Here is a 22,728-nt window from a genome sequence, read left to right as displayed (position 1 = left end):
ATAATAATAATAATAATAATAATAATAATAATAATAATAATAATAATGTCATCACTGTATGTTTCCTTACAATGCAAAATTAGTCTCTGCATTTAACCCATCCACCACCAGGTGGTGCAGTGGGCAGCTATTGAAAGCACCCAGGGGGCATTTTGGGGATAAGGTGTGCTGCCCAGAGACACCACGAGGGACGCAATGACCGGGGATCAAACCTGGGACTTTTGGGTCTTAAGCCGGCTGCCCTGCCTCATGGAGGAGTCTGTCTGCTGAACAGTGTGAGCCTCGTGGACTATGAAAGGTGTGAGCGTAAAACGAACATCCTGCAACCAAATGACCGCGAGTCGACAGTTCAGTTTCAGATGGAGTGTGCCGGGCTCTTAAGTCCACCTGTCATCTTCCACTGCAGTCCAACGTGTCACTTCAGGGTCTAGTTAGCAATAAATCCTGTCATGCACAGGAGGTTCTTAGCAGGAGGAGCACTAAGACAAACTGCTACCAGTCCTCCCCTGCTTGTATTATGAGAATATTGTTCAATAGAGCAGTCTGAACCTGTTATTAGCTGTGAGAACATGAAGAGAAATAATCAAAACAAACAAGTTGGAGCATCTACAGTTAGCTCGGCTCGGCTCGGCTCACTACAGTCTAACATCTGGACAAACATCTGGTCAGCAAACCTGAGCTCAAAGACGATTTAACATCTACTTGTCACATCTATAAACATATATGTTTTCTAAGCAGACAAGACTTGATTTACCTTCATGAACTTATTAATTATTCGCACAGGGAAGGGAAGAAAGACAAAACAATTAAAACAGAAATTTAGAAGTCTTAAAGATACTTGAAAACAAATATGTGGGAACGTATTGACTAGATCAACTCTGCTAGGAAACATGTGAACAATAGATAGAAGACTGAAATTCAAACAGGATACAAAATATATATCAAATGAAAAAGATTATAAAGGCGGATATGAACAGCCCCCTCCTGTGATCAGAACAAGGACAGCAAAGTGTAAAACAACACAGGAAGACTTCCTGCTGACTTGTTCTGGTTTCCTGTAGTTGTCTTGTTGAAAGCAACAGATCATTATGAACATCCTCTTTCCCGTCAGGCTGACTGGAAGCAGCGGCCCGATGGGACAAAAATAAAGTAATAACCAGCTCCAACACGCTGCGACAGACGTCCAGGCTGGGAGGCAGGTTTCAGCACATCTGATAGTTTCAACAGCTGGAGCTGATCGTATTAGAAAGGCTGAAAACCCTAGCTGTGCAAAAGTTGCAGTGCAGCTGGACTTCAGACTCTCAGGCTCTTTCTGCCTTTCTGTTAGTGTTCCAGGAGGGTAACGGTTTGTGCGTGTACCTTGTCCATCTTCAGTCTTTTCAGGTAGGATGGGCTGTCGTAGCCTTTGGCCTGCCGCGCTTCCTGTAAGTGATTGATCATCCACACGTTCTTCCGTTGCTTGGCAAGGTCCAGCGGCGTTTCACCCTGATAAAGACAAAAGATGATCAGCCACTACAACCACCTGACCACCAATAAAAACAAATGTTTTACAAACTTAACAGTTTGCAATGGAAGCAGACCCCTTAATACGCTGGTGAGAACTCCCCATCTGATATTAGTTTACAACAGTGTTCATTGTGTTGACAAAAAAAAAAAAAAAAAAAACATCACTCGCAACCTTTGACTCCGGACAAGAACGAAATAATAACTAAAACTAGAAAGTTCCTAGAGAAACTGACAGGGATTGCCACGTTGCGGCCATTTTAAAACTTTGATTTATGAGTTGGGGTTCTCTCTGACGGGGAACGTTCTCAGCAATAACCACACCAAATTTCACCTTAATATCTCTAAAAATGACTGATTTATAGTATTTCTCCTTTTTAGCTCAGGCAGCCATCTTGGATCTTTGATTTGCAACCAGAATCTATTAGTGATTGTTTTCAACTACCAATACACCAAATTTCAGTTAAATAGCTCTAAAAATCTATTTTACACTAATTCATGCTTCTGGTGCCATCTCTTGTTCAACAAGAGTAGCTTGACACAAGGTGTGCGACAACTGAAACCCATGTCTTGCATACGTCTGAGTGTGGTGGTTCTTGAAGCACCGACTTCAGCTGCAGTCCACTCTTTGTGAATCTCCCCCACATTCTGGAATGGGTTTTGTTTCACAATCCTCTCCAGGGTGTGGTTATCCCTATTGCTTGTACACTTTTTTCTACCACATCATTTTTTTCCCTTCGTTTCTCTATTAATGTGCTTGGACACAGAGCTCTACGATCAGCCAGCCTCTTTAGCAATGACCTTTTGTGTCTTGCCCTCCTTGTGCAAGGTGTCAATGGTCGTCTTTTGGACAACTGTCAAGTCAGCAGTCTTCCCCATGATTGTGTAGCCAACAGAACTAGACTGAGACCATTTAAAGGGCTTTGAGTTAATTAGCTGATTAGAGTGTGGTACCAGGTCTCTTCATATTGAACCTTTTCACAATATTCTAATTTTCGGAGATACTGAATTTGGGGTTTTCATTAGTTGTCAGTTATAATCATCAACATAAAAAAAACCATTTGAAATATAGGTGTGTGTAATGAATGAATATAATATACAAGTTTCACTTTTTGAATGGAATTATTGAAATAAATCAACTTTTTCATGATATTCTAATTTTATGACCAGCAGCAGTATAGCAATGGCCCCTACAAGAAAATGCCTTCTACATGACACACAATAGTGGTGGTACAATTGTGTATCAAGTTTCATTGAAATTATCTTGAGCAGCTCAGAAGTTATGGCCCGGACAAGCAAAGACCTTGCATAACATTTGACCTTGTGACCTTGCCCTTGTATCTGTTGAAGATGTTTTCACTCTAGAACCTGGTTTACAAAAATATTGTTTTGAGGCTCCTAAAATGCAACTTTTATGTCAACAATAAAACAAAGAAATCTTTGTGTTTGCAAGGTCCATTACCATGTGGACAAGGTTCAACTCACCAAGGCTACATTCACACTGCATGCAAAGTGGTGAAAATCTGATTTTTCCAATATGCAACCCATACTGTTTTTGTTTTATGACGGTCTTAACCTCATATCTTAACCTCACCTGCTGCCACTAGGTGCTATCTTCCGCAAACACGACATACCCTTTCATTTCTACGCCGATGATTGCCAAATTTACTTCCCCCTGAGGCACAGAGGCACACGCTCTATTCAGCCTCTTCTTGACTGCCTGGCTGACATCCGGGACTGGATGGCTTTAAACTTCTTAAGCTTCAATGAGAAGAAGTCTGAAGTCATGCTGTTCCATCCCAGTGGCTCACTCATGAACCATGGCCTTGACCTTTTCTCTCTAGCCCCGCTAGAGAAACAAAAGGTCACTAATCTGGGGGTGATAATGGACCCGTCCTTAAAACTCAACAGTCACGTAAACATGATGGTAAAATCCTGTTTTTTTCAGCTGAGACGGCTGTCTAAGCTGAAGCCTATACTCTCCAAAAAGAACCTCGAGACAGTGATCCACGCCTTCATAACATCTAGGCTTGATTACTGCAATTCACTTCTGTTTGGAATCAGTCAGTCCTCCATTGCTCGTCTACAACTGGTCCAAAATGCTGCAGCCCGATTTTTAACTGGTACAGGCTATAGAGAGCACATCACGCCAGTTTTGGCCTCCCTGCACTGGCTACCCATTCATCTTCGGATCCATTTCAAAATTCTCATGTATGTTTTTAAATCACTGAACAGTTCCGCCCCATCCTATCTCACTGATCTTCTGCAGCCATATGTCCCACCGCGCTCTCTGAGGTCAGCAGACCAGATGCTTCTCTCAGTCCCAGAAACCCGTCGTAAGCTCAGGGGTGACAGGGCTTTCTCTGTTGCAGGTCCACGACTGTGGAATGAGTTGCCACTGAGTGTCCGGCAGGCTCCCACACTCTCAGTCTTTAAGTCTCGCTTGAAGACCCACTTCTATTCGCTTGCCTTTAACACGGTGTGATTTGTTTTGGTCCGGTCTGTTCTCTACTCTGTTGGCCATTTTAGTTAGCTTCTGCTGCTATTTGTATCTGTATTTCTATTTTATGTTTTCCTGTCTGCTGTGCATGTTTGTGTTCTTTTGTACAGCACTTTGGTTGGCCTTGTTGCTGTTTTAAGTGCTATATAAATCAATTGGTATGGTATGGTATGGTATATTTTCAAATCTGACCCAGATCTTTGTAATTTGTGATACTAAAGTAGATACATATCTGATGTTTTTAAAACGACCTTAATCTGAACAGTCTTAACTTTTACATCATTGAGGTAGGGGTATGTGGATCGATCCAAATATTGATGATATCAGTATCGATGTCATGCAGTTTAAAGGTTGGAATTCCGTGTGTTCAGCTACAGAACACAAGTCCAGTTACATTGTTTTTGTTCTTTTCATTTCCCATGTCCTGGATGACTAAAAATCTACACAAACATTTGTGTTGGATCGTATTGATACTAGTGTGATTAAGTTTTTTCTACTTTTAACACTCCCGTTCTGGAAATGCAATTCCACCCTCGAGTACGTCCACATTTACTTTGGTAAACACAGCGTGCTGCATGCGACGCCACATCTTCTCTGTGCGTCCTTTAATCTGTTGACGCTGGAGTCTAACGACGTCACATTTAAACTGTAAAAGGAACCACCACACAGGAAAAAATTTGATCTGGGCAAACTTTAAAAATAAACAAGAGCACTGAGTGCAGCACATTACATGCGTGTCAGCAAACCATTTTACAGCAACACAACCATATAGCAATGGCCTGGACAAACAAAGACCTTCATAAACTTTGATCTTGATTTGTGATCTTGACCTTAGAGCTGGGGTGCTACCGTTTCTACAACAGGCGGTGGATGGCGATTTTGCCGCCTATTAAATGTCTGGTGCCACCTACTCTTGACTGACGATTATTTTTCCGTCTTTGGAGTCGATTGATGCGCCGGCGCGTTATAGTCTAAAGACCAATTTCAGTCGCTCTAGCGGGAAATACAGCCTCTTGGAGACTCCATTTTCATTTGTCAAAATGTGGACAATGTCTCCCCATGGACATCTAAAACTCTCCCACAATCCGTTTTCAAATCCTGATTAAAAACTCCTCTCTTTAATCAGGATTACTCACTTTTACCTCCTTGTCACACTTCCTGTATTTACATTATGTTACATGTTTATAGTTATTTGTTCATTAGTTGTTTTTTACTGAATTTGATGTTGAATTTTATTGTACCTTGAGTGCACCGTAAAAGGCACTGTAAAAAAAAGTATTATATTGGCATGTGTTTAATCTAGGCGCAAATATTGATTTCGAAAATTAGAAAACAAAGAACAGTTGACTTAATTTACAGTAAATGAATAAAACTGAGATATGCTTTTTAGCTGAATAAAACCACGAGCCTAGATGACTTAAAGGTGACACGTTTTAGGTAAATGGCTAAAACAAAATATAAACAGCATTTCTTCTGTTACATAAAGCTTACTGAGAAGACAAAGAGAGCTGTTAAATCCAGAGAAAGTTCTACCTTGATGTTCTGTGCATCGACATTAGCATTGGCGTCCAGCAGCAGGCTGATGACTGTAGTGTTCCCGGCTAGCACGGCCCAATGCAGCGCCGTGTTCTTGTGATATTTGTCGCCCAGGTTGACAGACACGTTGAAGGTAAGTAGGAGCCGGGTGGGATCAACACTGCCACACAGGAGGAAGCAGTCAGGGAAATCTGAGCCAAACAATGAATCCTAACAGAGTTTTTACGATACAGGTCACAACAAAAACATACAACTTTCAAAAACCCTTTTACTGTGATGGACTGCTATTTTATCTATTATGCTTCTAATTATATAGTTTCTCCATGATTTAATACAGGGTATAAGCATTAAAAGTGAATCATGTAAGAGTTAAAGTTAAAATGTGCTTGTTTACCTACAGAAACAGCTTAAGTGACTGAAAATAGCTCAGCAATGTTCATAGAAAAGCCATTAGGGATTAATGAGTCTGAAAAATTATTTATTATGAAAATACGTTTAAACTTGTTGGGCGACGTCTGCAGATAAAAAGATGGGTTAAGTTGAAATGTTAGAGTAAAAAGGTTCAAAATTCGAATGTCGAGCTCTTCATGGTGCTCTTCCACCCTGCTTCATCCCTGGCATTTATTCCAGATAGCTGTCTTAATCAATCTTTCCGTTTTCTTTCGCATTAAGCAGCAGATTCACTCTTATTCATTCATTCAACCTTTATTTAGACAGATAAGTCACATTGAGCCTAGAAGACTCATTTACAAGTGAGATCTGTTTAGACAGACAAAAAGTAGTGAAACTGGACACATGTAGGAGTTGGAGGCAAAAAATTCCTATTAAGACTTTTTCATCTTGCTTGAGAAGAAAAACTCTGACATTAAAAAACACCTCGCACAAACAAGCACATATTGACGTAGACATTCTGCAGGGGGGACGACGAGAGCGGTGAGCAACGTTCATGGATGCTCTCGAGGTCACTACTGTAAGAGTTCTGATAAGGATGGAATAATCAGCCAGTTCCCTTTGGTGAGATCCGTAAACATTCTCGAGGGATGTCGGGGAATGGCCAAGGACAACACCTTTGGGAATCCAAGAGTCCTGAAATGATGACACAATGTTTATTCAGCTGGTTTCCTCTTGTTGCTCAGTTGGAAATTCCTCGAGGGGAGGGGGGTGAGCGTCAGATCACGTTCTCCAGGCGATTCAATTCAGAAAGGGTGGTCTTCAAGGTCAGACAGGGGAGCCAAATTCAAATAAACACGCAGTTGTTTTGGGGACAGGCAGAACTTAATGACATCTACCTTGAGCCAGTGTTGGTCCAAACGGTTCTGAAATGTCCAAATTACATGGCCACACTGATGGAACGTGCCTGAGTAAAATCCCCGAGATCTGATCCATTCTGCCCAAAGCATTTGAGTCTGGGTACTCAAGGCACAAACCAAGCCATCATAAAGGCAAGCAGCGTGATTGGGTCCCAATTTGCTGCCGACAACTTCCTTGATTGTACATAAAACAAGCAACCAGCCGAATCCAAAAAGCAGGAACCAGTTATCGTAAATCCAATTAAATATGCGTCCTTAAAATTCACAAATGGCAGCAGAGATAGACACATCATCAAGTCTTCAAGTCTATGAGATATCAGTATGCGTGCGTTCCAACAGGGCAATCAGCTCACCTAAAGCCTGTCTTCTCTTTGAAGAAATGTTATCAATTGTGATGTGGGACCAACTGATCAAATAAAGTCCAGAATTATGGTTCGGAGGATATGCAAGAGAGGCTCAGCAGCAGTTTTACAGACAGAGCAGCAAAGCAAAGCGGAGAGGGAGAGGAAGGGAAAAGCGTCCGACCTCTGCAAGAGCAAGTGGTGAAGTTATCACACAAGCGCTTTAGCAAATGCTTGCCTTGATTCCACCATATTTGTTAACCACCACAGAGAACAGACAGCCTGGTGTTGGGTCAATCACGTGACTCGAGTGTCCATGTGGTTTTCAGCAAATTCTGCCAAGTGCTTCATTTTCATGGAGTGCAGACCCACATTTCAAAACTGCATGTTACTACAGTAATTTCTAATTTATGTATTTTTTTTTCATCATTTTCACACGTTATATTTTTATATTTTATTTTGACAGACTTCCTGCCATCTCTCAAAACTTCCTGCTGCTGACCAACATTTTCCTTTGACAGAGCTGGGTGATCATGGCTCCCAGCACCCTGCCCCTCATGGGGTAGGCGTTCGTGACACAGAGAATGCTCTCAGGTATCCACATGAACCACGACTCTTGCTCAGGGTTTTAAATACCCAACCATAACTCCACCCACTCTGTCGTCATGTGACCAGAAGTCTAACCTGAACGACCAACGAGGTACTCTCGAGGACCATCCTCTAAGATAGACGTGCATTAATTTTTTGTGATCATTACGGTCTCTTTACTGTATTTTGCGCTTCATGCGCAAACCTGTTCATTTGTTCAGCGATAATGGAAAACGCACAAAGAATTTCTTACGATGCAACTTTCAAGTTAAAAGTGATCGATCTTGCTGTCGAAGAAGGAAACAGAGCTGCCACCCGTAAGCTGTGCATCAACGTGTCGATGGTCGGGCATCGAAAATGCAAAGCAGTCAAGTCTGGTACATGTTTTAATAAAAAATTTAAATTATTTTTGTGCGACATCTTTCTGTGTCAGTAAATATGTGTTTAAATACCGGGATCTCATTTTAAACTCGCATCCGAACAGAGACAACAGGAGGGGTTCAGGTTCTCTCCCCCCACCCCCCATCATGAGAGCACAGCAGAGAATTTGTCAGATTTATTTTTAAAGCAGTCAGTCAGTCAAGACTGATGCATATTAAATATTTGAATAAAAGTTTTTAAAATATATCTTTCTGTGTATGGTAAATATGTGTTTAAATACCAGTATCTCATTTAAGCTCTGCACGGAACGGAGGAAACAACCGGGGGGTCTCTTCCCCCTTCCTCCCTCCTCCTTATGAGCTCTGCTGAGTAGAAATCACATCAAATTTATTTAGAAAGTACATTTTAAAATAGCAGCTGTTACCAAAAGTGTTTAACAACAGAAATTAATGGTACTAATTTAATGAATATTTACCATATTTTACAGGTACTATTTGACTTCCGGTCACATGACCTCGAAAAGACTTCTGGGTCATACTTACCGGTACGATAATTTTATATAATTTCAGCTACGTAGGTGTTTGGCACTGTTCTGTGCAGTGATTATGCTTCGATAGCTCGTGTTCATTTTGTAGGCTTAATGGTTTTGACCATGAGTCAGACAGTGAAGCATCATGAAGACTTATGATGATCATGCAGTCTGAGCGTGTTGAAAGCAAACTACAGTCTATGAAATTCCATCCAGTGGCTGATTCTTGTACTACAACTAGAAAGCGCTGCACATTACAATCGCGCTGGACGCAGGTCCTAATAATGAACAGTGGATGCCTGCGGCTAAATAACCGGAGCACCTTTTTATGGGCAAAATTATGATTTATCTTATATTTAATAAGTGTGGCTTAGAGACAGGTGTGTTCTGTAGTCCGAGAATTATGGTAGATTGAATCAGTTTATGGCGCTGTCTTACTGATCTCCTTCCTGCTGTGGTGCATCACTATGGCAACATGCTGGAAACTTAATGCTTCTTGGTTGACTTCCAGTTACACCTCAACTGGCAGCGACCCCCCCCCCCCCCCCAGAGGTGTCTATGGCCTTAAATTTATGTCAGAATGGCTCAACTGGGTCATTCTATGGTCTCTTCAAAGCTAATAATATTTAACAAGTGTGTGAAAAGACACACATGTACCGGTAGTCTTTGTTGCGTACAGCTCTGATATTTTAGCTCTGACGCTGGTTCTGATTCTCGCCATGGTTCTGGATAAGCAGGTGTGTTCCCAAAATGACTTCAGGAAGTCCACTCGTAAACATTGCAACCAGCAAGTTTGTGCGTAAAAGTGCAAGAGTTTGTTTTCCGTTTTGATTCTCAGCTTAAATATGACGAGCTGTGCAGAAATTAGAAGCTGTGACGAGGTGGTGGAGTTGATCACAAGATGGGAAAGTGATTTTTCCGATAAATGTCTAATAAAAGCAAGCGATGGAGCTTCTGTGGATTCAGCGGAATAAGATTTGTTGATTGAAGGACGTATTTTTCCTCAACAGGAAGTGAAAACTTTTATAAACTTATTTGCCGTTTGTCCTCTGACAGTTTATGCATGACCTGCAGTATTTTAATCATGCTAACAGTCGGTGACTGTAGAAACAGAATGTGATCCTCACTGACGACTTTGTCTTGAAGCATTCAGGAGTTACAGCCTTTTGATGTTTGAATCAAACTCATGAACACACCTGCAGGAGAACAAGTCCAGAACGGTTCTTTTTTAGTGTTACCGTTCTGAACCTTGGACTGACAGCAGGTAAGACTTGATTCTAAAGCCTCGTTCGATTTTTTTTCAAGCTGTACCTCCATCCCTCCATGTGCAGCAACATAAAAAATATAATTAAAAAAACTCCAGGTGAAGAAAAAAGTTGGATTTTGTGTTTCAACCTCAATAACTACATACTAATTATAGTTTAAAAAAACTGACTGCAGAGGTTAAACATTCAGTGTTCCCTCACAGAGATAAGAGAGCCAAGTCATGTTTTAGTGTGTAGGACGAATACATGCATATTTCCATACATGGCTACTGTATAAACATGTCTACCTGTGTGTCCTGTAAGCTGCCCACATGAGAGGAGTCATGCCATTTTGATCCATCATGTCCACATCCTGTCACACAGAAAACATACGATAAGACTACTGAAGGTAGAGGAGCTGTTCAGAGGTGAGGAGAAAAAAGAAAAAGGGCGCCCCCTGATGGAGGGAACTGGTAATATAAAAACAAAAAGATTAAAACAGACATATTGAAGAGCATGTAGATAAGTTCACATTTATAAAACAATATAATAATCAACCCCATGTTCTGATGGGACAAGCTAACCATGTAAGACAAGTGTGTTTCTGTTTCTGCAGTGTTGGTTCTTCCCACCTGTCCTTTAGCAATGAGGTAGGCCACAATGGAAGTGTGACCAAACTGGGCAGCCAGATGGACGCAGCTGCAGCCCTCACCGTCGATCAAAGATGGGTCTGCACCATATTTCATGAGCTGCACCACCATAGATAGATGGCCTTGTCTTGGAAAAGAGAAAAACACAAACAAAAGATGCAGAGAGTTATCTTGAGGTCCATCAAATGACCAGTAGGAACTAGGGCATTAAAAGAGTACTCGAGTAATCTACACATCGATTGCGAGGACATCTATCGAGGTTAAAAAGGTTACGTCGAGTATCTGTAGTGACGTCATATTATGTGACCACCGTATGACCGTAGGGGGCGGTGTTGCACTGTTGCAGGTCACAGAGTATGGTGTAACACCGGGTCCAATGCACCGAACCAGAACCAGTTTCGGTTTAAGTTTCGTTTTTGACGTGCTGCATTTCTTCACGTTAGCAGTTAAATAATAATAACTAATAGTTTTGTTTTTCCTGTGACTTATTTGCAGTATGATAAATGGTTGGAGCATAATATACGCTCCAAATGTTTTGTTGGTCTTTTTTTTTTGTAAATAATTACCTTTTTTTGCAGTTTTATTTATTTTTGTATCTTGAGATCTATGATGTCATCAAATACTCGAGTTCTACTCGGGTTTTATTATGTTAATGTCGAGTTTAAAAATTACATACTCGTTCAACCCCTAGTAGGAACAAATGTGTTCATCAGTTTGGACTAGAGTCACATACAGAACACTCCTGTGAGTTTACACTGCGTTCAGGTCATGAGCTGACGCAACTGCAGTTATTCCCCTGAGTCAATTGTCTTGGCAGGGCGCTCATGTCTTTGTGTCTGTATTGCGCACCGCTAGCTTAACACTATGTTAGTACTGGCACTTGTTGATGCGGAGGAAGTTGTTGGGTGAAGGACATTTTGGTAGGCGAAGTGCTCGGTTCTGTTGACAGGGCAGGGCGCCCTCCTTGGAAAACGGTAGGGGAAACACTGAAGTTTTCCTCAAATTGTCTATAATATAAAATTTTGCCCCAAAACAGAAAAAAGGACAAATCTCTGATAGAAATGAACATTTGTTAAGGCCTGAATGAGCAGATCTGCGGGTATTTTAGTGACGCTCAAATTCCAAACCTTATTACAGTTGCCATGACCGTTTTATCTATTTTATTTTTTTAAACACGCAACATGTCAAGTTTGTTCCTGACAGTGCTTTTTTCAGCACAGCAGCTACTGTCTACTAAAAAGGGTTCTTTTGGCTGCTCCCTTCTGCAGGGGTTGCCACAGTGAGCAAGTTCACGTGAAAGATTTGGCAATTTTTTTTACGTCGATACTCTTTCTGACGTAACTTGGGCTCGAACCTGCAACCTCAGGATTTCAAGCCAGCTAATGCCTGCCACTTCTCCAAAAGAAAAAAGAAAAAGAAACAAATCCAACAATACAGAACATCCAAGCATCTGTTTTAGCCATAGTAATTTATTTTGAAAGATCACAGAGTAGAAACTATGGTCACCGGTAAGTTCAGCTTGACTGACACCATGTGCACCCCCTCTACTGACCCCTTGAACCGGTCATAAATGAAAATATAAAGAAACCAGGACTAGCTGCAGCACGTCTCTACACCCAACGCCTGTTTTTTTTTTACCTCAATATTGCAATTTAAAATGTGATTTTTTTCAATGTTGTCTTCTCATGTATTTCTCAACAAACACAAGCAATAAATCTGTTTCAGTTGCAAAAAAACTCTACTATTTTGAGCTCCGCTGCAACTCTGTTTCTGCATTTTATGTGTAGCTCCGGGATAGCAACTTGGCTAAAATGTGTGCGCGAAGACGTTCTTTACCGCTTATCCACCGTGTTTACCAAAGCTGTAAACTCAGGCCTGGTCACTATATTAATGGGCATCATGTATTTTGCTATGAACTCCGTTATTGCTCGTTATTTCTACATGCCATTTTGAATTATGTTCATCCGGAGTAATACCTTCGAACAGTTCGGTCAGTGATCCCTGTCAGCTGCTACTTTGCTTACTTGAAGTTGAAGCACTGCTCTGGCATTCTAGCCATGCAACTATCATAAATGTCTTTGTGGTGTTTTTTAAGTGTTGATAAAGATTTCTGGTGTTACCTCAAGATGTAGCAACAGCAGCACGGCAGCTTCTGCACAATACATGTTGTTGTGCAACGTCTTCTTTTTTATAGCCAAAATAATTCCCAACAACGGACGTGCTGCCGCTCGTTGGTACCAAACTTTCAGATGTGTCAGCTTCTGCTGAGCCTGACACCATTGTGCAACCAGTGGAAGCGCAGTGTTGACTTCTCTCTCTCCCTGCTCTGCTCCGCTCACTCACAAGTCACGTAACCAGATCATGTGACCAGTCAAATTGCAGCCTTTGCGATTAGAAAATCTTGTTTTATAATATTGCGATATTATTGCAATCCAATTAATTGTTCAGCCCTCGTTTCATTAGAGGGTTTTTCAACTGCAGGACTCGGGTTGAGTCAACTTTAATTCACTGCAAGTCCCTCCTGTGTGCACACAGTCCTTTCTTAAGCCAATTATGAAACAGACAAAAGTTTCATAAATCACAGAATCAAAGATCCAGCTGAGATTAGTGCTTTTTAACAGTCTGTTGTTGTCAGTGTTGACAGTGGACTTATAATAATTAACCCAGCATGAGAAATTGATTAAATAAGCATGTGCCGTGAGAAGAATCGCTGCAAGTTGGTCTTGTATTTTGTTGTGTTGGCCGTTACGTTAACAGGGTGGTCAAAAAATGAATTCTGACAAATTCGAAGAGTGTGTTTGCCTAAAATGCCGATCCTTATTAAATCTGACGAGAGAAAAAACGCAATTTGTATTTACGATGAGTAAAAGAGACCAAAACATGTGCAAATCTCAGAGGAGGCTGGGGGCTTCTTAAAGGTCACTGGAGTGGGGGGTGACACAAGACTCCAGAGTGTCTGTGTGGTGCAGATGTCTGCTGTAGAATCATCAATAATTCAAGAGGAGAGGATGTAATGGGCTTCATTGAAAGGGGGAGTGGTGACGCTCATGTGACCTTCATGTGGTCATTATAAAGAAAAGATCTAGAAATTCAGGAATACATGCAGATGAATAGCTTCAATACGTTTACTGAAGAGGAGCTTCATAATGTCTTCACTGACATTTCTTCACAACCTAACACTGTCTGGCTTTGTCTGTTCATTTCACACTGCAATCGTTAAAAAGCACAAGAATGGTCACTGTTGGCATTAGGTAGCATCTCAGGAGTGTTCAGAGCTTCAAGTGCTAAAAGGGTACAAGTGAAGCTCGATGAGGCCGAGGATCGAATGTTTACACCCACTGATGGTGGGTGAAGCTGGTAGAAGTTAGCCTACTTTTGTGCTTCTTCAATATTTTTGCCATAAAAGACTCCACTTGTAAAAACATAAAAAATTATCAAGGCACAACTTTACAACTGTGTGACAGACACCCCTAAAGTGTAAAAACATCTGGACAAGCAGAAAAGTCAGGCCCTGCAGACAGATAAATTATAAATAACGTGTGCGTTACCTTGTGGCCCAGTGCAACGGTGTTGAGTTGAGGTCTCCTCCTAGCTGATCAACTATGGCGCCCTTTGATATGTAATACCTGCACACACAAACATAATCAAGTGAAACATGATACTTTGTCTAACTAGGATTCTGACTTTTGTTTGTTGATTTAACCTATAATCTATAGTACATGAACTGTGGAAACAATAGAAGACAGATGGTTGGTTGGTTAAAACAAAAAATCTTAAAGGGATCACCGAGTACTTGCACATATTGGCCTTAATATGTTATTTTTCTATTCTACTAAAAGCTGTTGTTTGTGACACGTGAAAACTCCTAATTACGTTAAAAATTATATATATTTATTACTTTTAGTCTAAAGACGTCACCATTAAATTTGCTGCAATTCATTCTGGGACGATGATGAACATCAGTTGTAGTAGTGACTAACACAAGGAGTCATGGTTACAAAGTTATAATGTGACAATAAAGTTTTTTTATTAGTTCTTACGAACAATATATGGCTAGAAACAATCTAATGGGATTGTGTAATGTTTGATTTATTAGCTCCAGAGCTAATGCTATTATATATATATATATATATATATATAATATATATATATATATATATATAACCTCTGGCGCTAACATCAAATACCTGTACATTAGATATGGAACAAACGTCATATATATATTGGCTCTGGCACTAATGTCATATATAGTACCTTGCGAAAGTATTCAGCCCCCTTGAACTTTTCAAACTTTTGCCACATTTCAGGCTTCAAACTTAAAGATATAAAATTATAATTTTTTTGTGAAGAATCAACAACAAGTGGGACACAATCGTGAAGTGGAATGAAATTTATTGGATGTGTCAAACTTTTTGAACAAATAAAAAACTGAAAAGTGGGGCGTGCAATATTATTGGGCCCCTTTACTTTCAGTGCAGCAAACTCACTCCAGAAGTTCAATGAGGATCTATGAATGATCCAATGTTGTCCCAAAAGACTGATGATGATAAATAGAATCCACCTGTGTGTAATCAAGTCTCAGTATAAATGCACCTGCTCTGTGATAGTCTCAGGGTTCTGTTCAAAGCGCAGAAAGCATCATGAAGACCAAGGAACACACCAGGCAGGTCTGAGATACTGTTGTGGGGACGTTTAAAGCCGGATTTGGATACAAAAGATTTCCCAAGCTTTAAACATCCCAAGGAGCACTGTGCAAGCAATCATATTGAAATGGAAGGAGGATCAGACCACTGCAAATCTACCAAGACCCGGCCGTCCCTCTAAACTTTCATCTGGAACAAGGAGAAGACTGATCAGAGATGCAGCCAAGAGGCTCATGATCACTCTGGATGAACTGCAGAGATCTACAGCTGAGGTGGGAGAGTCTGTCCATAGGACAACAATCAGTCGTACACTGCACAAATCTGGCCTTTATGGAAGAGTGGCAAGAAGAAAGCCATTTCTCAAAGATATCCATAAAAAGTGTTGTTTAAAGTTTGTCACAAGCACCTGGGAGACACCAAACATGTGGAAGAAGGTGCTCTGGTCACATGAAACCAAAATCCAACTGTTTGGCCACAATGCAAAATGATGTGTTTGGAGTAAAAGCAACACAGCTCATCACCCTGAACACACCATCCCCACTGTCAAACATGGTGGTGGCAGCATCATAGTTTGGGCCTGCTTTTCGTCAGCAGGGACAGGGAAGATGGTCAGAATTGATGGGAAGATGGATGGGGCCAAATACAGGACCAGTCTGGAAGAAAACCTGTTTGAGTCTGCAAGAGACCTGAGACTGGGACGGAGATTTATCTTCCAACAAGACAATGATCCAAAACATAAAGACACATCTACAATGGAATGGTTCACAAATAAACGTATCCAGGTGTTGGAATGGCCAAGTCAAAGTCCAGACCTGAATCCAATCAAGAATCTGTGGAAAGAGCTGAAGACTGCTGTTCACAAACGCTCTCCATCCAACCTCACTGAGCTCGAGCTGTTTTGCAAAGAAGAATGGGCAGAATTTCAGTGTCTCCATGAGCAATACTGATAGAGACAAACCCCAAGAGACTTGCAGCTGGAACTGCAGCAAAAGACAGCGCTACAAAGTATTAACACAAGAGGGCCAATAATATTGCACGCCCCACTTTTCAGTTTTTTATTTGTTGAAAAAGTTTGACACATCCAATAAATTTCATTCCACTTCACGATTGTGTCCCACTTGTTGTTGATTCTTCACAAAAAATTAAAATTTTATATCTTTATGTTTGAAGCCTGAAATGTGGCAAAAGTTGAAAAGTTCAAGGGGATCGAATACTTTCTCAAGGCACTGTACATTGGCTCTGGCACTAATGTCATATATATTATCATTAATTATCATTATCATCATATAATTGCCTCTCAGCGAGCAGGTCCTTGGTTCAAACCCCGGTCCAGGGGCCTTTCTGGGTGGAGTTTGCATGTTCTCTCCGTGCATGCGTGGGTTTTCTCCGGGTGCTCCGGTTTCCTCCCACAGACCAAAAACATGCATGTTAGGCTGATTGGTAACTCTAAATTGTCCCTAGGTGTGAGTGAGAGAGTGAATGGTTGTTTGTCTCGTGTGTCTCTATGTGGCCCTGTGATGGACTTGCGACCCGTCCAGGGTGTACCCCGCCCCTCGCACAATGATTGCTGGACATGGGCACCGGCGACCCCCGTGACCCAAAATGGAAGAAGCGGATAAAGATAATGGATGGATGGATTATCATATAATTATCATATATATAGGGCGACTGTGGCTCAGTGGTTAGAGCAGTCGTCCTCCAACGCGAGAGTTGGGGGGGGGGGGGGGGGTCGAATCCACCAGCAGTCACATGTCAAAGTGTCCCTGGGCAAGACACTGAACCCCTCATAGCCTCTGATGTGTGTCCCATCAGTGTATGAATGTGATAAAGCTCTGATAAGTCTCTTTAGAATGATTTGTTCAATTAGGTTTGTAGAGATCTAGTAGAGTGCTGTATGAATGGGTAAATGAGGACACAGATTGTTGTAAAGCGCTTTGAGTATCTTGAAATAAGACAGAAAGGCGCTATATAAGTACAGTCAATTTACCATATATATTGGCTCTGGCGCCAACGTCATACATATTAGCTCTGGCACTCGCGTCATATACAGGTCCTTCTCAAAAAATTAGCATATTGTGATAAAGGTCATTATTTTCCATAATGTAATGATAAAAATTAAACTTTCATATATTTCAGATTTATTGCACACCAACTGAAATATTTCAGGTCTTTAATTGTTTTAATACTGATGATTATGGCATACAGCTCATGAAAACATAAAATGCCTGTCCCAAAAAATTAGCATATTTCATCCCACCAATGAAAGACAAGTGTTTTTAATACAAAAAAACACCAACCTTCAAATAATCATGTTCAGTTATGCACTCAATACTTGGTCGGGAATCCTTTTGCATGAATGACTGCTTCAATGTGGCGTGGCATGGAGGCAACCAGCCTGTGGCACTGCTGAGGTGTTATGGAGGCCCAGGATGCTTCGATAGCGGCCTTAAGCTCATCCAGAGTGTTGGGTCTTGCGTCTCTCAACTTTCTCTTCACAATATCCCACAGGTTCTCTATGGGGTTCAGGTCAGGAGAGTTGGCAGGCCAATTGAGCACAGTAATACCATGGTCAGTAAACCATTTACCAGTGGTTTTGGCACTGTGAGCAGGTGCCAGGTCGTGCTGAAAAATGAAATCATCTCCATAAAGCTTTTCAGCAGATGGAAGCATGAAGTGCTCCAAAATCTCCTGATAGCTAGCTGCATTGACCCTGCCCTTGATAAAACACAGTGGACCAACACCAGCAGATGACATGACACCCCAGTGACTGTGGAAACTTGACACTGGACCTCAAGCAATGTGAATTCTGTGTCTCCTCTCTTCCTCCAGACTCTGGGACCTTGATTTCCAAAGGAAATGCAAAATTTACTGTAATCAGAGAACAGAACTTTGGACCACTCAGCAGCAGTCCCAGGCGAGATGCTTCTGACGCAGTCTCTTGTTCAAGAGTGGCTTGACCTGGGGAATGTAGCACCTGTAGCCCAATTCCTGCACACGCCTGTGCACGGTGGCTCTGGATGTTTCTACTCCAGACTCAGTCCACTGCTTCCGCAGGTCCCCCAAGGTCTGGAATCGGCCCTTCTCCACAATCCTCCTCAGGGTCCGGTCATCTCTTCTCGTTGAGGAGCGTTTTCTGCCACACTTTTCCCTTCCCACAGACTTCCCACTGAGGTGCCTTGATACAGCACTCTGGGAACAGCCTATTCGTTCAGCAATTTCTTTCTGTGTCTTACCCTCTTGCTTGAGGGTGTCAATGATGGCCTTCTGGACAGAGTCAGGTCGGCAGTCTTACCCATGATTGTGGTTTTGAGTAATGAACAAGGCTGGGAGGTTTTAAAAGCCTCAGGAATCTTTTGCAGGTGTTTAGAGTTACGTCGTTGATTCAGATGGTTAGGTTAATAGCTTGTTTAGAGAACCTTTTCATGATATGCTAATTTTTTGGGACAGGCATTTTGGGTTTTCATGAGCTGTATGCCATAATCATCAGTATTAAAACAATTAAAGACCTGAAAAATTTCAGTGTCTGTGCAATGAATCTGAAATATATGAAAGTTTCATTGTTATCATTACATTATGGAAAATAATGACCTTTATCACAATATGCTAATTTTTTGAGAAGGACCTGTATACTAGCTCTAGCACTAACGTCATATATTAGCTTTGGAGCTGATGCAAAAGCAGAGGCATTTCTCCATTCTCCTCGCTGTCAACGCAACCCAGCTCAAATTAATGAGCTGAATGTTAGATAATGTCCAAATTTAACATTCAAATTATATGGAGCTCACACCAAAGCAACTTGTCTATATCATTTACCCAGAATGCATTGCAGAGTAAATGAAAAACTTTAATGTCATTAATTAAAAAAATATATATAAAATCTAAACAGCCCACAGTATTTCTACAAGCTTGTTTTTGATAGCTGAAATAAATGTTTAACAAATAAGGTCTATTATTCAATCGGTAACCAGAGACCCTTTCAAAAACATTTTATTTAAAAAAAAAAAATTTTAAGCAAATTTAAAGCACGGGACTTAACTGGGAGTCTAGGACTCCACACGTGGGAATAGTGTTTTGTTGATATGCAAATGTTTTTTTACAGTTTCAGCTTTGTGCCGACATGGAAACTGAGTGAAGTTTTAAAACACAGACCTTTGACTATAATTTATCCAGATCAGTGGTGATGCTGCTCAATGATCCAGGTAGATAGATCTAACAAGGTTGTCAGGTCCTCTGGGCGGATTCTTCTTCGTTGAAATGTTTTGTCTTTTATCCAAAAGGCTTTTGGATAGAATCATTTAGTCACGGATTTTGTGACTAAGCTTTGAAGAAAAATGTACTCTTTCAAGACAGCTTTTTCAGTTGAACTCAACAGACTGAACAAGGACAGACAAGTGGTGCATTTTACCTACAGATGTGGTCAATTTTCCACGTCTGATAAATGTCGAGCAAAGAAAATCCAACAATATATTGAGGAAGCCAAAAGTCGATTGCAAAACAAATATTAGGTAAGCTCGTTTCAGAAACAATTTTACCCAATTTTAGTTCTCTTATTTTGTCACTCACCCAATCATTAAAGCCTCATCTGTCAGTGGCAATTTAGTTTAGTCAGCTTAGATTTAGTCATTTAGTTCAGTTTGTTTCAATATGATAGCAGAGTGGCTAAACGAGGGAAATGAAACTAATCTGCCAGCTGCTTTTCATGTGTGAAGAGGGAATGTGCATGTGATTAGCTAAATAAGTTGGGAGTTTGCCTTCCCAGCTGCAATAATACATATTTACAGGTCCGTTTCTAGAAGTGGTTGTCAAAGAAACAAGTCTAACCTCCGTTTTCCTGTTAATGGTAAAAAGCAAAACAGAAAAAGTTGCAAATGCCATGCCAATGTGTCTATTTAGTAAAGATAATCTAACATAAAGATTAAAATAAACAAGTGACATTGTAAACCTAGATTTAAAATAACGATACAGAAAAAAAACTAATCTGAGATGACTCACTTGACCAAATCTATCCTGTTGTTGATGGCGGCCCAGTGGAGGAGTGTTACGTTTTCTTTGTCTGGCTGCCGAACGTCGAAGCCCGCCTCCACCAACTCTCTGCAGCGCTCAAAGATGCCGTACCTGCAGCACAAAGAGGACAGCCATTAGTCCTCTCAAAAACAGGAACTCTGGGTTAACATTTAAATAAAGAATTTAAAAAACGCTCGGAAAAAACTACTTAAAAGAGTGACAGACACAGTGGCATAACTTGGCAAGCTGATATTTTAAACCTTAAACAAAAAAAAAATAATAACATTACATTCTTTGTTTTGTTACAACTTGAAATGCAGGTAGATTTTTATCTTGATTAAAAGTAATGAAACTGTACAAAATACTTCAGATTCATGAAGTTCAAAGGGGAAAAACATGTTTTTTTTTAATATATCAGTTATTCCCCTAACATTATCCAAGGGCCCCGCCCTGTCAACAGAATCGAGCGACCTGCCTACCAAACTAAAACACACACGCCCCGGTCGAAAACTGCCATAGCGCTAAGCTAGCGGCGTAAAATACAGAAGCACTAGCGAAAACGCACCATTGCCCTCACGCTTAACCCCCCCCCCGCCCCCAACTCGCGTGTGCTAGAAAACTGTTGGAACAAACAGCGCACAACACAGATGTGTCTCAGTCACCACTGTATCTCCCACCCCGTCGACAAATATCACGGGAAAGACTAGCGCCCTGCCAAGGCAAGTAATGTAGGGGAAACAAATACTGCTAAATGTTTTTTTCTGAACAGTGCCAGTAACACGGTTGGTTAAAATAAAAATACAGTAGCCTACCAGGAAGTCATTGATCGCTATCTTCATTAAGCTGACTTCCTGCTCTGCGGAGCTCACATGACTTGTCATTCCCCAATCTGTTACAGAAGCACGATCCGTAGTGTAGCTCATTTGCTCATGCGCTAAAAGGAATACTTCCAGGTCGCACGGATCGCCATTGAATATGCTAGATTATGAAAAATGTACTGGTATAATTCTGTTTATGAATAAGAACGGTCTTAATTCACTTAGAAAACTATGTGCTCCATCTCCACCGATTTCATGTTGCTAATTTACACCACTCGTATTTCCGTTAAAATCATTGACATATTTATGCCATGATTTAAATGATATGCAGCTTCACCACTGAGTGGCGCTGTTTCCCCATGGAAATAATTCATTCTGCATCTTGCAGGGTTTTTCCTCATTCAGCCCAGACTGGGGGTCAGGTCTAATTCGTCACATATTATCTTAACCAATGATTTGTAACGGAAATACGAGTGGTGTAAATTAGCTACATGAAGATCGGTGGATAGTGCACGTACTTTTCTAAGTAAATTAAGACAGTTTTTGTTCATAAACAACGGCGATCTGTGCGGCCCAGAAGTACACTACAGATCATGCTTCTGTAACAAATCGGGGAATGACATGACTTAACGAAGAGGGGGGGGATTAACCCATCTCCCCTCCCCGTTTCATTGGTTCGACTGTGCCCTGTTTGGTCATTTCATAGGTCAGATTTTTTTTACCTTTATTATATAGATAGTCTCATCAATACACATTTCTCTTGGGGGGTGAGTCCTCGTGACTCAATGATATTACCTCATTGGTTCATTGTGGTTGACTGCTGGTCACATGGCTTCAGGGAGGGATTATGGGTAAAATGTATGTTCATTGTTAATCATTTCAGTTAGCTGTTTAGCATTGTTCTTTTAATGTAGGGCTGCAACAACGAATCGATAAAATCGATAAAAATCGATGATTAAAAGCGTTGGCAACGAATGTCATTAGACTCGTTGTGTCACGCGATTATGTGTCTTTCACGGCGCTGCGGAGCCGTTTTGTTTTGTTCACGGGCAATTCATTGTCAATGCTGACTGACTGAATAAAGTTTGAAAAAAAAAAAACTGCAGCGCGAGTTGAACAGAGTGAGGGGCGAGGCAGAGCAGAAGCTGTTTTTAAAGGAAATTAAGTAAATTTTACAAATGACTGACGCAGCAAAAACTCTTCGACCCAAGTCCTCCAAAGAGTGGGAGAACTTCACAAAGATAAAAAATTAGAAACATGCCGCTTTGAAAATCGCCGACACGGCACGAGAGAACCACGGAGATGAAACGTAAACATGTCAGAGACACGAGGAGGAGGAAGGAGCTGCAGCTGATACAACTCGTCTCACTCCCAACTCGTGTTGCAGGTGAGTCTCTACAATTTAACACATTGTTCTGTTTCCAAGAGAGAAAACGTAACGTCAGTCTCTCTGGTAGAAGAAGCTGCTGCTTGTTTGTTTGTTTGCTGATTAATGGCGGTGATAGAGAACGTGTGTGTTACTTTTTATTTAATTTAATTGGTAAAAGCAGTGTCTTCACTGAAACATCCTGAACATGATCGTCACTGACACGAGGCCTCTGTCGATGGTTGAAGACGAAAGCTTCACTACAATGATCCACACTTTTAATCCAGGTTACAATAATCCACACTTTTAATCCAG

At 41.0% G+C, this 22,728-nt stretch overlaps 2 protein-coding genes across 2 annotated transcripts in view; one reads left to right on the top strand and one right to left on the bottom strand.

Moving 5' to 3' along the window:
* Positions 1–22,728, top strand: part of LOC119428279 (cysteine and glycine-rich protein 2) — a gene marked incomplete at its 3' end in the record, with an annotated part of 103,718 nt that overhangs the window by 58,273 nt on the left and 22,717 nt on the right.
* Positions 1–22,728, bottom strand: part of zdhhc17 (zinc finger DHHC-type palmitoyltransferase 17) — a 58,824-nt gene that overhangs the window by 19,569 nt on the left and 16,527 nt on the right. The window contains exons 3-8 of the mRNA XM_037695944.1: positions 20,218–20,340; positions 14,131–14,208; positions 10,565–10,709; positions 10,241–10,305; positions 5,537–5,699; positions 1,360–1,485 (exon numbers count right to left, since the gene is read on the bottom strand). Coding sequence (XP_037551872.1) covers positions 1,360–1,485; positions 5,537–5,699; positions 10,241–10,305; positions 10,565–10,709; positions 14,131–14,208; positions 20,218–20,340 — 700 coding nt within the window. The remainder of the gene's footprint in view (positions 1–1,359; positions 1,486–5,536; positions 5,700–10,240; positions 10,306–10,564; positions 10,710–14,130; positions 14,209–20,217; positions 20,341–22,728) is intronic.

This window comes from Nematolebias whitei, chromosome 22, assembly GCF_014905685.2.
Source record: "Nematolebias whitei isolate Nwh7 chromosome 22, NemWhi1, whole genome shotgun sequence".
Lineage (NCBI taxonomy): Eukaryota > Metazoa > Chordata > Actinopteri > Cyprinodontiformes > Rivulidae > Nematolebias > Nematolebias whitei.
The sequence above is the reverse complement of the archived record's forward strand: the minus strand, read 5'-3'. Positions and strand labels throughout refer to the sequence as shown.